Source organism: Pteronotus mesoamericanus, unplaced genomic scaffold (genome assembly GCF_021234165.1).
Source record: "Pteronotus mesoamericanus isolate MK-2021 breed Mesoamerican mustached bat unplaced genomic scaffold, CSHL_Meso_final scaffold_36, whole genome shotgun sequence".
NCBI classification, from domain to species: Eukaryota; Metazoa; Chordata; class Mammalia; order Chiroptera; family Mormoopidae; genus Pteronotus; species Pteronotus mesoamericanus.
This window is the reverse complement of record NW_026555313.1, coordinates 18,704,390-18,717,087: the sequence shown is the minus strand read 5'-3', so window position 1 is coordinate 18,717,087 and position 12,698 is coordinate 18,704,390. Positions and strand designations below refer to the sequence as shown.

Here is a 12,698-nt window from a genome sequence, read left to right as displayed (position 1 = left end):
AACGGATCCAGGGAGGTGCAGACAGGAATTACAGCTCACCTAGAAAGCTCTCTCCTCCCTGCCACAGGCCAGGGCAGCGCCAGTCCAAAGACCATGGTATCAGCCCTAGAAGGTGTGTTTTCCACTCAGGAGAGGCAGGTTTCATGAGGTGGCAGAACAAGGAAACACTGGCGACGATAATTATAATAGCAGTCGCTGCTATGTCTTCCTTCTTCCACTGCAGTCCCCTGTGGTAGCTTAGTCACTTGACTCTAAAGATGACTGCCATCAATTCCTCTTATATGTTTGTCATTCCTTCTGAGAAGGGGAGTCTAATCATGCACCCCAGAATCTGGGGCTGATCTGTGCCTGTTTTGACCAATCACATATGGCAGGGTGATGCTGTATGTTCCAAGCCCAGCTTTTAAGAGGGCTGGCAGCTTCTGCTTCCTGATTCTTGGAGCCCAGCACTGTCACGTGAGAAGTCCAGGCTGTTCTGCTGCAGAGAGGAGGAGCCCCGAGAGTCCGACAAGGAGCGAGGAAGCCGTCCTGGACATCCAGCCCGGGCGAGTCCGCGGATGACACTACCTGACTGCAACCCCAGGAGAGACCCCAAGTGAAAACTGCCCAGCTGAGTATAGTCAACCCACAGAACCGCCTGAGATAATGACAGTGCCATTTCAATCAACCGTTGCACAGCAATGAATAAATGAAACACTCTGTGGTCATTTATCAACACAGAAGCCAGGGTGATCTTTTAAATACATAAATTAAGCCATATCATTCTCCCACTCAAACCCCTATAATGCACTACTTTCCCCCTTCTCTATAAATGTGCACATGCACGTGGTGTGCGTGTGTGTACGCAGCTTTACTCAGATAGAATTTATGTACCATCCAATATACAATTCATATTTTTAAAATAGTTAACCTTTGACCAATGTGGGAATTAGGAGAGCTGACCTCCCATGCAGTTGAAAATCGGTGTGTAAGTTTTGACTTGCCAAAACCTTAGTTGTCCCTCAGTATCCACAGAGGATTCATTCCATGACCTCCCACAGATACCAAAATCCGTGAATCCTCAAGTCCCTGTATAAAATGGCATAGATCAATGCACACAGTTAGCTCAGCTCTTCACATCCGCAAACTCCCAACCATAGATCAGTACAGATATTTACTGAAAAAAATCGGCATATAAGTGGACCAGCATAGTTCAAACCCTTGTTGGTAAGAGTGACTATATACAGTTTAATAGTTTCTAATATATTCAGAGTTGTGCACCACCATAACCAATTTTAGAACATTTTCATCACTTGAAAAAAACGCCCATGCCTATTAGTCACCACCCCAATTTGCCCCCAACCCCTCCAGCTCCTGGCACTTACTACTTACTTTCTGTCTTAATGGACTTGCCTATTCTGGATACTTCATATAAATGAAATCATACACCATGTGACCTTTTGGGTCTGGCCTCTTTCACACAGCATAACGTTTTTAAGGTTCATTTATGCCGTAAAATGTATCAGTACTTCATTCCTTTTTTATGGAGAAACTACGCTTTGTTCATTCATTTCTCGGTGGGTATGCATTGGGTTATCTCTACCAAACTTTTGACTATTATGAATAATGCTACTATAAAAATGCATGTGTAGATGTATGTTTCCATTTCTCTTGGGTGCATACCTAGGAGAGGCATTGCTCTGTCACACGGTAACTCTGTTTAACTGTTTGAGGAACCGACAGACTGTTTTCCAAAGTGCCTGCAACATTTAATATTTCTACCAGCGGTGTGTGGGGGTTCCGATTTTTCATATCCTCGCCAACACTTCTCATTGTTGGTATTTTTATTATAGCCACATCCCAAAGGGTGTGAAGCAGCACCTCACTGTGATTTTGGTTTGTATTTCCTGATGGCTCATGGTATCAACCATCACTATCTGTCTATTTTTGAAGAAATATCTAGTTGTAAGATTTCTTTGTATTTTATAACTACCAGTCCCTTAGCAGATGTATGATTTGCAAATATTTGAAAACTTTTTATGGCTCCCTCCCTCACTTTAGAACTCTACGATGTCACCTTCCCTGGTCATTTGATCTAAAATACCACTTTTCTCTCTATCACTCTCTACCCCTTATCCTGCTTTATTTGTTCTTACTAGCACTTATAACCTGGCATGATATTATATACTTATTTGCCTATACTCTCTTCCTATTAGAATCATGGTTCCATGAGAAATCCTATCTGTCTCATATGTTACTACACTTTAAATGGCCCACCAGTGCCGGCAACATTGTAGAAACGCAATAAATACTTATTAAATTAAATACATCTACTACTGTGTAGTGAATGCTTACTGTGAGCCAAACACTCTGCAAAGCACTTTAAATAAAATATCTTATTTAATTCCCACAATGCTCTATGCTATGAGGTAGGCACTATTATAACTCCACTTTTCTAACATGAGAAAACCCAAATTAAGACAGTTTAAGTAACTTATCCACAGTCCCTCAAATAGTAAGTGGCAGAGCCAAGACTAAACCTAGGCAGGCTAAGCTGTACCACTCCCATCCCCACCACTCACTCAAGCAACTCTCTTTCCCCTGCTTTGAGCCTCAGGTTCTTCATCTATGCCCCAGGAGTAGCCTCCAAGCTGGCAGAGTTTACTAAAAGGTGGGCCAAATGCCCTCAGGACAACACTGGGAACGGTGCCTGGCACATCATGAGCAGGCAGGATGAGGTGCATCCATGATGATGATGATGAAGCTGATTACAATGATGATGCTGTGAAATCAAGGCTCAGAAATCAAATAGAGTGATCCTGTTGTTTGCTAATATTGTTCAAAGGCACCCTGCATGCAGACTGCTTGCTTTTGAACAATGACTCTGCCCTCGAAGAGGGAGGAGCAGCCCACTGTGGCTACACAAGGGTTTCAGAGTTAGTCATAGGGGATACAGGAGGTTTCTGACCCATCAGAGGGAAGGGGATGCTTAGACAACATTACAACTTTCTAAGGCGTCAGTAAGAGTTAAGAGAGGTCTCGGCAAAGATGGGACCTCAGTGGCCTATTAGAGACAGAGATCTTGGCCTAATCCAGGGCAGCTGTGCTTATGGGGCAAAGTCACACCTGCCTAGCCAGCTCCACATGCAAGAGTACCTGAACCTGGCACAGCCATCCCCACTCACAGCCCCCAGAAGTCACTGGGTATCATTTTGTTGAAAGGGGGTGCTACTGACCTACCTCCTATCCGTGGGCTGCCACACTGTGGAGGACCTAGAGAATGGGAATCAAAGTCAACTCACCGGTATGGGTCTGTCTATGCGTCTCCAGGGCATCCTCCTTCGAAAACTGGGCACCGCACTGATCACAGACAAAGGCTTTGGCACCCGCTGAAACAAAGGGAAGGTGGTTACTTATTTCCAAGAGTGATATTCCATTAAGAGGTAGGGTCCTGGGCCAAAATTATGCAGGTGCACACTGGGGAAAGGGGGCAAACTCCTATGAAGGGACTCAAGGAGAATCCACGGCCCCAGCAGCCGGCCCAGACTCTCCTCCAAGGTGTGACTACCCACCCAAATGAACTCCAAATGCACCCCTCTAGGGCCCTCCCTGAAGAAAAGGAAACAAAATCAGAATAACCAAGACAAGCATATGTGGACTCCAGATGAGATGCCACAGTAAGAAGGGGACTCGGGGCTGGCTCCAGGTGCGGGATAGTACAACTAGGGGAAACGTGTGCTGTCGCACAGATTATACTTTATGGGAAAGTAGAAATGACTGACATATGGCTGTTTGGATAAAACCCTAACTCTGTGTGTCTAAAACTGAACCCACAGTTTACCCCAGCCACCCTCCACTGCCGACCACTGAAAAAACCTGAATGGCTCCATAGCGCCTTCAGGGTCAAGTTCACACTCCTCAGTGTCTCACAAAGTGATTCCAGAGGTGCTTATCTTCCTGCTTTGTCTCTCCTTCCTCACTCTTGCTCCCTAGTTGCCAGGCCTCCTGAGCTGCTCTGGTTCCCTGTAGGACCCATGTCCTTCAGCACTGCAAGGTCTCTCTCCACATCCTCCTGGGCCTCCTCTGTCTCCGACACTCTTGCCCCTCTCCCTGGTCCACATTATGGCCAGCCTCTATTCGCCATTTACGCATCAGCTTCCTTGCCCTTGTCCCATTGCCCTGCGGGAAAGAGCCCTTCTTTTTGCTCGCATAGCACTGTGTACATTCCTCCTGGCCATAGCATCACCATGTTCTCTTATAAATGCCTGCAGACCTGTCTCCACCTCCAGGCACACGGTAAGCTCCAGAGGGGGGCAGTATGAAGAGAATGTCATCGCATGCACAGCTTCATCTGTCTGACTCCCAGTGGGGACCTATTACTGTACATATTTGGGGAATAAACTAAATCAATTCAGGGTAATTCAACTTGATAAAAATTTTTAGAACCATTATTTACAAGACTCAAAGCGACAATGTCACAATGTCAAGATAAACAGGACTTTCTGCCACTTGCTAATAGTCTTCAGGGCTCTAATATGTTATCTCGTCCAGGGAGGACCTGTTGTAAGCCTTGGAGGTTTTCTTTCAAAATGTCTCTAGATGGATCTCTTCCACTGCATGTCAAAAATCTTTGTCCCTATCCAGGCTCTTGTAGGGTTATGCCTAGGACACTGGAAAACTCAAGGATGGTTGCCACACCACCAGCGGCCCTCTGATCCAACGAACAGATGCAGGTGCCTTGAAGGCCACTTGATTCCTCACAACTTCCTTGCTCAAGATGATACCACGGCTCACAGTTTGCACTGATTCTAAATGCCTCTACTTAGCTTCAAGGCCCTCCACAACCTGATCCAGTTAGCAGTCCAGCTCCATCGGGAGTTGTCCTCACTGGCCCTCTGTGAGTGCCACTCGACCCTCCCTGAATCTCTGGACTTGAGTAATGCCTGGTCTCATTCCTCCGTCTATTCCAGTCCCATTCTATTTTCAAAACTGGAGTATGCATGCACCAAGCACTCCAGCCCCTCATTGCTCCGCCCTTCCCAACCTGCAGCTGCACTTTATTCCTTTCAACATGTCTTAGCACTTCTTTAAGTATGTCTGCGTTTTAGTTTCATATCAGAGTTCATAAGAGGCAGAATTACTTCTTACACATATTAGAGTAGAAAACAGTCTAGTGCTGTTTCCAAAGTATCTCAGATTTCCTGGGGCTTTATCAGATACTACGGGATGCCGAGTATTTAGGATATATCATTTTTATTTGATTCTAAAGATCTTCTAATGTACAAACTATTAGTGCCCCCGTTCCGTGTATGAGAAAACTCAAACTCAGACAGGTTATAAGTAGTTTGTCCACTGTCACAGGTGGTTAACAGTAGAGGTGGATTCAAAGACAGACAGCTTGACATCAGAGCCCTGGCTCTTCATGCCTATACCCTTCAGCCTCCCTCGGGTTCCATCTGCAAAGATGTTTCATGGATAAGAAGGTGAGTTCCAGGCTTCCTTCTCTCAAATCAAAAAACTGAAAATCCAATTTACCCCTTGTATACATCAAGGTTTTGTGTAAAATTCTCTTTGGAAAAATGGTTCCACTACTTTTTTAAATTTTAAAACCTCTGCTTTGGAGTATTAGCACATCCTTAAGGGCTGGAACTCAGAATATAAGTTGTACCATTCTGGAATTAAACACCAATACACAGTTCTTGCCAGAGAAGGGTATGAGGATCCTAGAGGAGATCCAGAATGTCAGGGCCTATGAGGGCACTGGCCTTGTCTTATATTTCTAATGATGAGCAGGATATACCTTCAGTGGGTTAGCAGGAGCTCTAGACATTAGTTGACTGACTGACTGAATGAGTGCGAAAATGCCCCAGGAAAGATATGAAATCACTTCTCCTTAAGTGCTCTGAAAGCAAACACTGTAATTTGTTTTAGGTGGCTGCAGCTGAATTCTGCCTGGAGGCAGGGAAAACAGCATGATCCCTCTGGGTTTCCCTTCAAGTTGCAGGGCCTCTCTGGGCCCAAGGACCTAAAAGTGGCTAATGGAGCTTTGAAGAAGGCCAAGAAACTCCATGTTCAAGCAGGCACACAGGTGGCATACAGGTGGCAGCCAGAACCCCTGGAAATGCAGCCTGAGCCTCAAAGAGCAGACAAGGCCAGAGAGGGAAGACCAAGGTGGGTGAGGCCCAGCCCTTCACAAAGAGACACTCCCCCCAGCCCTAAATCATTAGCCAGCAATGATTTTCTGCAGATCTGTAAGGGATCTTATTTTCATTGTATTTCTTTCTTTGGTTCCATCAGTTCTCATGACTCACCAAAGAAGAAAGGAGAAGGGAGGCCCGAACAGGAAAGTGGGGACTGAAAGGGGAGGGCGCCCCGGGACTCGCTACCGCTGCCCTACTACCGTGGGGCGAGGAGGCCCCAGTAGCTCAGCCTCAAAGGGATGTGGCAGGAAGAGTTCTTAGAGCACAACCATGGACGTGGCTGTCTCAGTGTCTGCTTTAATGACTGAGGCGCAGAGAGAAAGGAAGCGGGGCAGGCAGGAAATAAAGGGCCGGATGCATGCCACCAGGCAAGTTCAAACGAAGATAAAACAGGTTAACACACTCTATCTAGGCAAGGTCGCTGGCTTGGCCCAAGCCCAACCACATCTTGTTGTCCTCAAAGTCCTCCCCTCACTCCACGCTCGCCTTGCTGAAGTCGCGACCTTGAGCTGAGTGCGTGAAGTAAGTCCCCTGTCCTCAGTCACTCGGATCAGAACCTTCTCACACATGGGTACCATGGGCATCAGCTCCCATTCATGAAGCTCACGACACCCCCACCCCAAATCAAACTCACCCCAGGGTGAGCCCAACAGCAAAGACAGGCAGTTTCAGGACACAAAAGCCAGCAGAGAGGGGGCAGAAACCACCCTCTCTCAGGGAGGCATGTGCCTTTAATTTGTCTCTATAATAGCTGGCTCAGAGGCAGAAATATTTGGCATCCCTGAAATTAAAAGTGATAAATTTCTTCGCCAAGCTTTGATCGATAACAGAGGCCTCATCTGTTAATCAATAAGACAGTCTCTGCCTGTTTATTGTGCATATGTTGTTCGCTGCTGCCTTCAGTATGATGTCAGGTTTGCATTCAAAGCAACTCAAGTGTGTATAAACCACATGGCTGTTCCCAAAATGCATTACGGTGACATCATGCAGCCACCAATACATTTATAAAGCATCCTTGCAAGGCAGTGATGGGGAAAGGGAGGAGTGCACGCCAGTAAACCACACAGGTATATGTGAAGACAACAGCAACATAGGCCCCCATGGCGTTTGCCCGAGGCTCACCCTGGAGTGGGGAGAAATCCTGGGTACAGCTCAGGGATGACGACATGGCACCACATCCTTCCTATAAACAGGAGATGTTTTTTTTAGGTGTCCATTAAGTACATGCAAAGGGGGAGTTATAGTAAATGAACAAAAGAGATGAATCCCTGCCCTCAAGGAGCATACATTCTAGAGAGGGAGGCACATTTTAAAAAGTGAAAGAAACATAAAATAGGCGGTGATACGTGATAAAAAAAGAAATAGCATAAGTGGATAGGGATCAAGAGTGCTGTTTTACATGGGTGGTCAGGGAAGATCTCACTGATGAGCTGACAGGAGCTGGGGGCAAAGAACTGCAGAAGCTGGGGGTGAAGAAGCAGCGCCGCTCTGTGGGAAGGCCCAGGACAGGCAGAGGAAGAGGCAGGAGGCCAGCCGGGCGAAACGGAGACAGCCGGGGAGAGCGAGAGAGCGAGAGACGGGGTCAGGTAAGGGGACGGGTTGCAAGGGGAGAAATTAAATAGCAAAGAGGGAGAACCACAAGAGGAGGTGGGCCAGACTCTTGCTCTCCTCCCTGGCAATTACAGATCTTAGTGAACTAAGGGAAACAACAGCAAGAGATCTGGGGCGGGGGGAGCTGGGTCCTGGCCTGGCTCAGCCACACGCTGCTGTGGGCATCACACACATCAGCACACTTTGATGAACCTATTTCCAGTCTCTAAAGTGGGATGACCATATCTGTCTACCTTACCTAAGGCTGTTGTAAGGATGGAAGGAGAAAATGAATACTAATAAACCTAAAGCTCTTTGTTAATCACCAAGCACTTTGCAGATACAAGAGATCACTCATGTTATTTCTACCTCGAGGAGCAGTAAAATGTGCTTAAGAGCTCAAGGTTCGGGTCAACCACTCAGAGTTCAAATCCCAGCCAAGCTAATCACCAGCTGTGACCCTCCGCAAGTTACCTAATCTCCACGAGCCTGTCACTTCCTCTGGGAAATGGGACAGCAGGGGTAAGACTCCCAGAGAGTTGTGACAAGGTGGGCAAAGTGCTTGGCCCCATGTCTCGGGGGCAGAGACACAGAGCCAGGAAGCAGCAGCTCTCGCCATCACCAGGCAGGCTCAGGGTCGTGATTCCTTTACAGAACTCCTCTGTGCAGAGTATGATTGATTTTACTGAAATTCAATGTACAGTTATTTGGGGGTCATTTATCTTGAGTGAAGTAAGTTTCACATTTGTAAAGACATATTTCACTATAATCTCACACATACACCTTGTCCCTTTGATTTTTAAAGGTGAGTGATTGTCTTGTTGAGGGAGCAGGAGTATCTGTCATAGGGCCAACCTGTCAGTATGGGCAGCCATTCAGCACTCGGCCTTTAAATCCTCCCAGATGAGCCCCAGGAGCCCCGTTCTGCAATCCCGTGCTGCTGGGCTCTGTTCCATTTTCCCCAGCAGACCATTAAGTTCTAGGAGAGCAGGGCTGGAATCTGTCTCGTTCTCCACTCCACCTTCAGTACCCTGCTCCCTGCCTGATGTGCGGTGCGAGTTCACTAAATGCGTAATAAACAAAGGAACCCTCAGCCAGGTTCCTGGTTGAGGAACTGACCTGGGAAGCGGCAGGAGCCATTCAGGGCACTGCCACGCTGTCCCCTAGGGGGTGGCAGAGTCCTTATTCTACACACTCTACTGAGTTCTCTGTTGCCCCTTTTTCACAGTGGTCTCTGCTGAAACCCAGGCAGTTGTGGGGAGAAGAAAGGGAAGGCTAGGGAGTGGGTTGTCTGCCTCCTCTGGAGCAAGCCCTCCCTCTCATCAGCCCTCTGCTCCTGCCTAGCTGCCCAGGACCCAACACCCTGCAGCAAACGGACCCTCCACTGGCTAGCAGAGGCCTGCTGGTTGACCCCGCTCCCAGCCCAGGCACTGAGTTGATCTGAGAGTCAGTGTTAAAGAGAGAGACAGACTGACAGACAGACATCTTTGCCCCTGCCAGTCTCCCAAGGATCCTACAGGTGAGGGCTTAAGGATGTCTTAGGAGCTGCCTGACCATTCTGAATTTTCCAGACCTCTACTTCTCCTCCTCCTCCCTGACTTCCTGATGCTTCCAGAAAGGGGACGGGGCTAGAAGAAGGCGGAGGGTTCAAAGCAAGCTGAGGTTGGATGAAAAGAAAGCAGGCAGTCGCCTCCGCCCACAGGGAGGCTAGAGCTGGTCTAAGGCCTCCTTGTGTAGAAACTGCTTTCACTCTGGGCTAAGGATCACCCTGACTTTCAGGAATCAAAAGAGGGACTTGCCAGGAAAGCACTTTCAAAGCCGAAGGGCTTTCTCTCAACGGCCAGCATTCCAACGACAACAGAGCTGGAATCCAGCAGAAGCGCTTTGGGCTCCCAGCAGCTGCCCTCTCCTCACCACCTCCGGCCTCTCCTTGGCCAAGTACAGAGTCTTCCTCCCTACTTGCCTTCCCCATTATAAAATGGGTTGGGGGTCCCCAGGATCTATGAAGGGAGGAGATACTGAATGCAATCAGATGTGGGCTGGTATCTCCCTAAAGTAAATAAGGCAAAAGCCAATGAGAGAAGAAACAAAATTCAAAATCCCTCCCTCTCCACAGTCTCTCCCACCCCCATGCTAATAAGAAAGGGGGGAAAAGGAACCACAGCATAAACACCTAACATTTGCCAGCATCTAATGTTGAGTAATGTGTCCTTTTTCTTTTAATTCCTTGAGATTTTAAAATAAACATCTTGAATGTTCTGATGAGATATGCATGCCTGCTTACATAAGGAAGTACAGAGTGTACCAAAACAGCAGACCCAAAAAAAGCAAAAGCTGTCAGAACAATGAGTGCAGACGCGGGGCATTTTACAACGGACCATGGTGTACAGTTTTATTTACAGTACCTCTTATCAGACAGAGAACAGTACACTGGCTGCCAATTCCAAAGGCCAGCACTGCGTGTTCTTTCACTCAAGGAGATGTGTGCTCCCCGAGAGGAGCTGGGAGGCGTGCTCTCTCCAACACTCTCTTCTTGCTCCTTTTTCTCCTTTATCAACAAAACAAAAACTGATACGGAACCAGAATCTCTGTAAGGTACACACATTCAGGGGAGAGGGAAGAGGGAAAGCAGGTGGGCAGATGTGGATGGAATGGAAAAACAACCAGCCCTATCAATTGGCCCAGGACATGGTTTGAGGGTAGCTCTACGTGACGATGAAGTGGGAGAGAGGTCCTGGGGCCTGGCCTCTCTCCAGGACTGGAGGGTGAATGAACTAATGATGCAGGGCCTCCATCAAAGGGAGGACTGAGAAAGCCATCAGGGCCGTCTCCCAGGCTGGGCAACAGAGACAGGGGAGAGCAAGTGGGGATTGCAGGCGGCAGGGTTTCAGATCGCTAGAGTCATTTTCCCATCAGTGACCTGGTAAGTAGCTGAACACCTTCCATCTGGCAAAATGGCCGTTCTGTAGAAGATTAAGACGTTGGAATGGATCAAAGGCAATGCTGAGGCATCTCTAGTGTAAGAAAACATTTCGCAAACCACCTAATAAACCTCATTCTACCAGAAGGTTCCATGCTTCCTGGTCCCCTTGGCTCTCACTGGGATCCTGTGGTCCTGTTCTCACGTCCCACAGAGGTCCATCTTGTCCCTTATTCCGGCAACTCAATTCTCAGCCCAGGGAGCCTTGGAAAGCTCCTCTGTTACCACTTTTAGCACCAGCAGTAACCCAACAGGCTTAGACACACAGCCTCTGGCCAGTACAAACACATACCCTCACCATAAAGCTCCACACAAGAAGCTGCGAATCCTTCAACCAAACACACCTGAGTTCAAGTCCTGGTTCCACCATTTCTAGCTACCTAATTTCTGAGCAAGCTAATTATCTTCTCTGGGTCTGTTTCTTCACCTGTAAAATTGAGCATACAGTAACTACTTCACAGGGTTGAGTAATGATTAATTTCGACAGTATTTATAAAGTCCTTAACACCATGTCTAGCATACAATAACTGCTCGATTAAATGCTAGTTGTCATTAAGATCATCAATACCATTACTTCCTCCCCCAATGCCAAGGTCTGAGACCCACACAGTATATCAAATGCATGCAATAAACATAACATTTAAAATATTCTTACAACCCCAGCCAAAACACAAAGAAAAAGAGGGAAGGAAAGCCATCCACTCTAGATGAGTCTTCAGCAGATTTCCTCTAGGGAGTGGGAGATGAAGAAAGGCAGACGACGCTAATGGCGGTGCATCTCCAGGAAACCTGCACACAAACCAACAATGGACGAGTGAAAACAGAGCCCGATCCCTCTGCCCTGGGAGAAGATCAAAGAAACGACGCCTCTCCAGTCAGCTCCCAACGCTCAGGGCCAAGTTTCAATGGTGGCATTACCATTCTCCTAGTGAGATGATTAAAAAAAATACAAGAAGGATGGTAAATTTGTTGCAGTGAAAGCAACAGCAACATACAAATGTCCTGAGGTCTAAGAGTACTGACTCTCAGAGGTTCACCGCACCACTGCCTTTAACCAGGATCTTCCCTCAGCCACTTCCATGGCTGACCAATCCGGGCACGGTGCGAATGTCAGCCCCTGCTGGGATGGACTAGACTGCCTTCCAGACACGCTGGGCCAGCGTGGAGATCGCCTGAGACAAAGCGGCTTTGGGGTTCTTCCCCCACTAGTTGATGGCCCTGGCATCAACTTTGTGGCCTCACATCCCTTCTTAAAATGGGGTTATTAATCCTCACAACACAGTTTAAACAAGAACCTATATGAAAGTCTTGGCACATTCTAGGTGCCTGAAGAGTAAGGATGAAATAATCTCACTTCATCAGCTGGTAAGCTCCGGAGGGCCAGCCTCGGGCCTGAGCCTTCCAAAACTCCAGTCCACAATATTCCTGTCCCACAGAGCCTGGGGGAAGGCCCAGCTGTGATGGGTTAGGTGGCCTAGACAGGTGAGCCTGCATTCTTCAGAGCTCTTATACACGTGGTATTCAGGTGTCTGGGATGACAGAAAGGGTCAACATTTGAGGGGGCAGGTGGATAACTGGCTCAAGGAGGGTCATGCTGCCCAGAAGCACCCAAGCATTCCTGAAACACCACAAAGAGAAATGCACCCAACTGTCCCTGCATTGGCTGCATGGCCTTGGGTGAGTCACTTCATCTCTCCATCTATGAAGGACAACTATTAAATCAGGACCACTCTAGAAAAGCTGAATGGTGTTGTGTGAGAAGCAGCTGAAAGCAGATGACAAAAGCAGCTAAATGTGGCTCTACAGTGAGCTCAAAGGCTTACAACTCTTGAGATGGGAAGGTGCTAGCTGGACCACGCTGGGGCTGGGCTCCCTGGGTCAGCCAGGGAATTCCTTCTCACAGGGAATACCTTGCTCTATGAGGCAGGCAAAGTGGAACAGAGAGTCCA

General features: G+C 47.7%; 1 protein-coding gene across 9 annotated transcripts in view; it reads right to left on the bottom strand.

The window, feature by feature from the left end:
* Nucleotides 1-12,698, bottom strand: part of ZBTB16 (zinc finger and BTB domain containing 16) — a 191,762-nt gene that overhangs the window by 61,696 nt on the left and 117,368 nt on the right. For all 9 annotated transcript variants that reach the window (XM_054592243.1, XM_054592245.1, XM_054592242.1 and 6 more), the window contains exon 4: nt 3,282-3,368. In XM_054592243.1, coding sequence (XP_054448218.1) covers nt 3,282-3,368 — 87 coding nt within the window. The remainder of the gene's footprint in view (nt 1-3,281; nt 3,369-12,698) is intronic.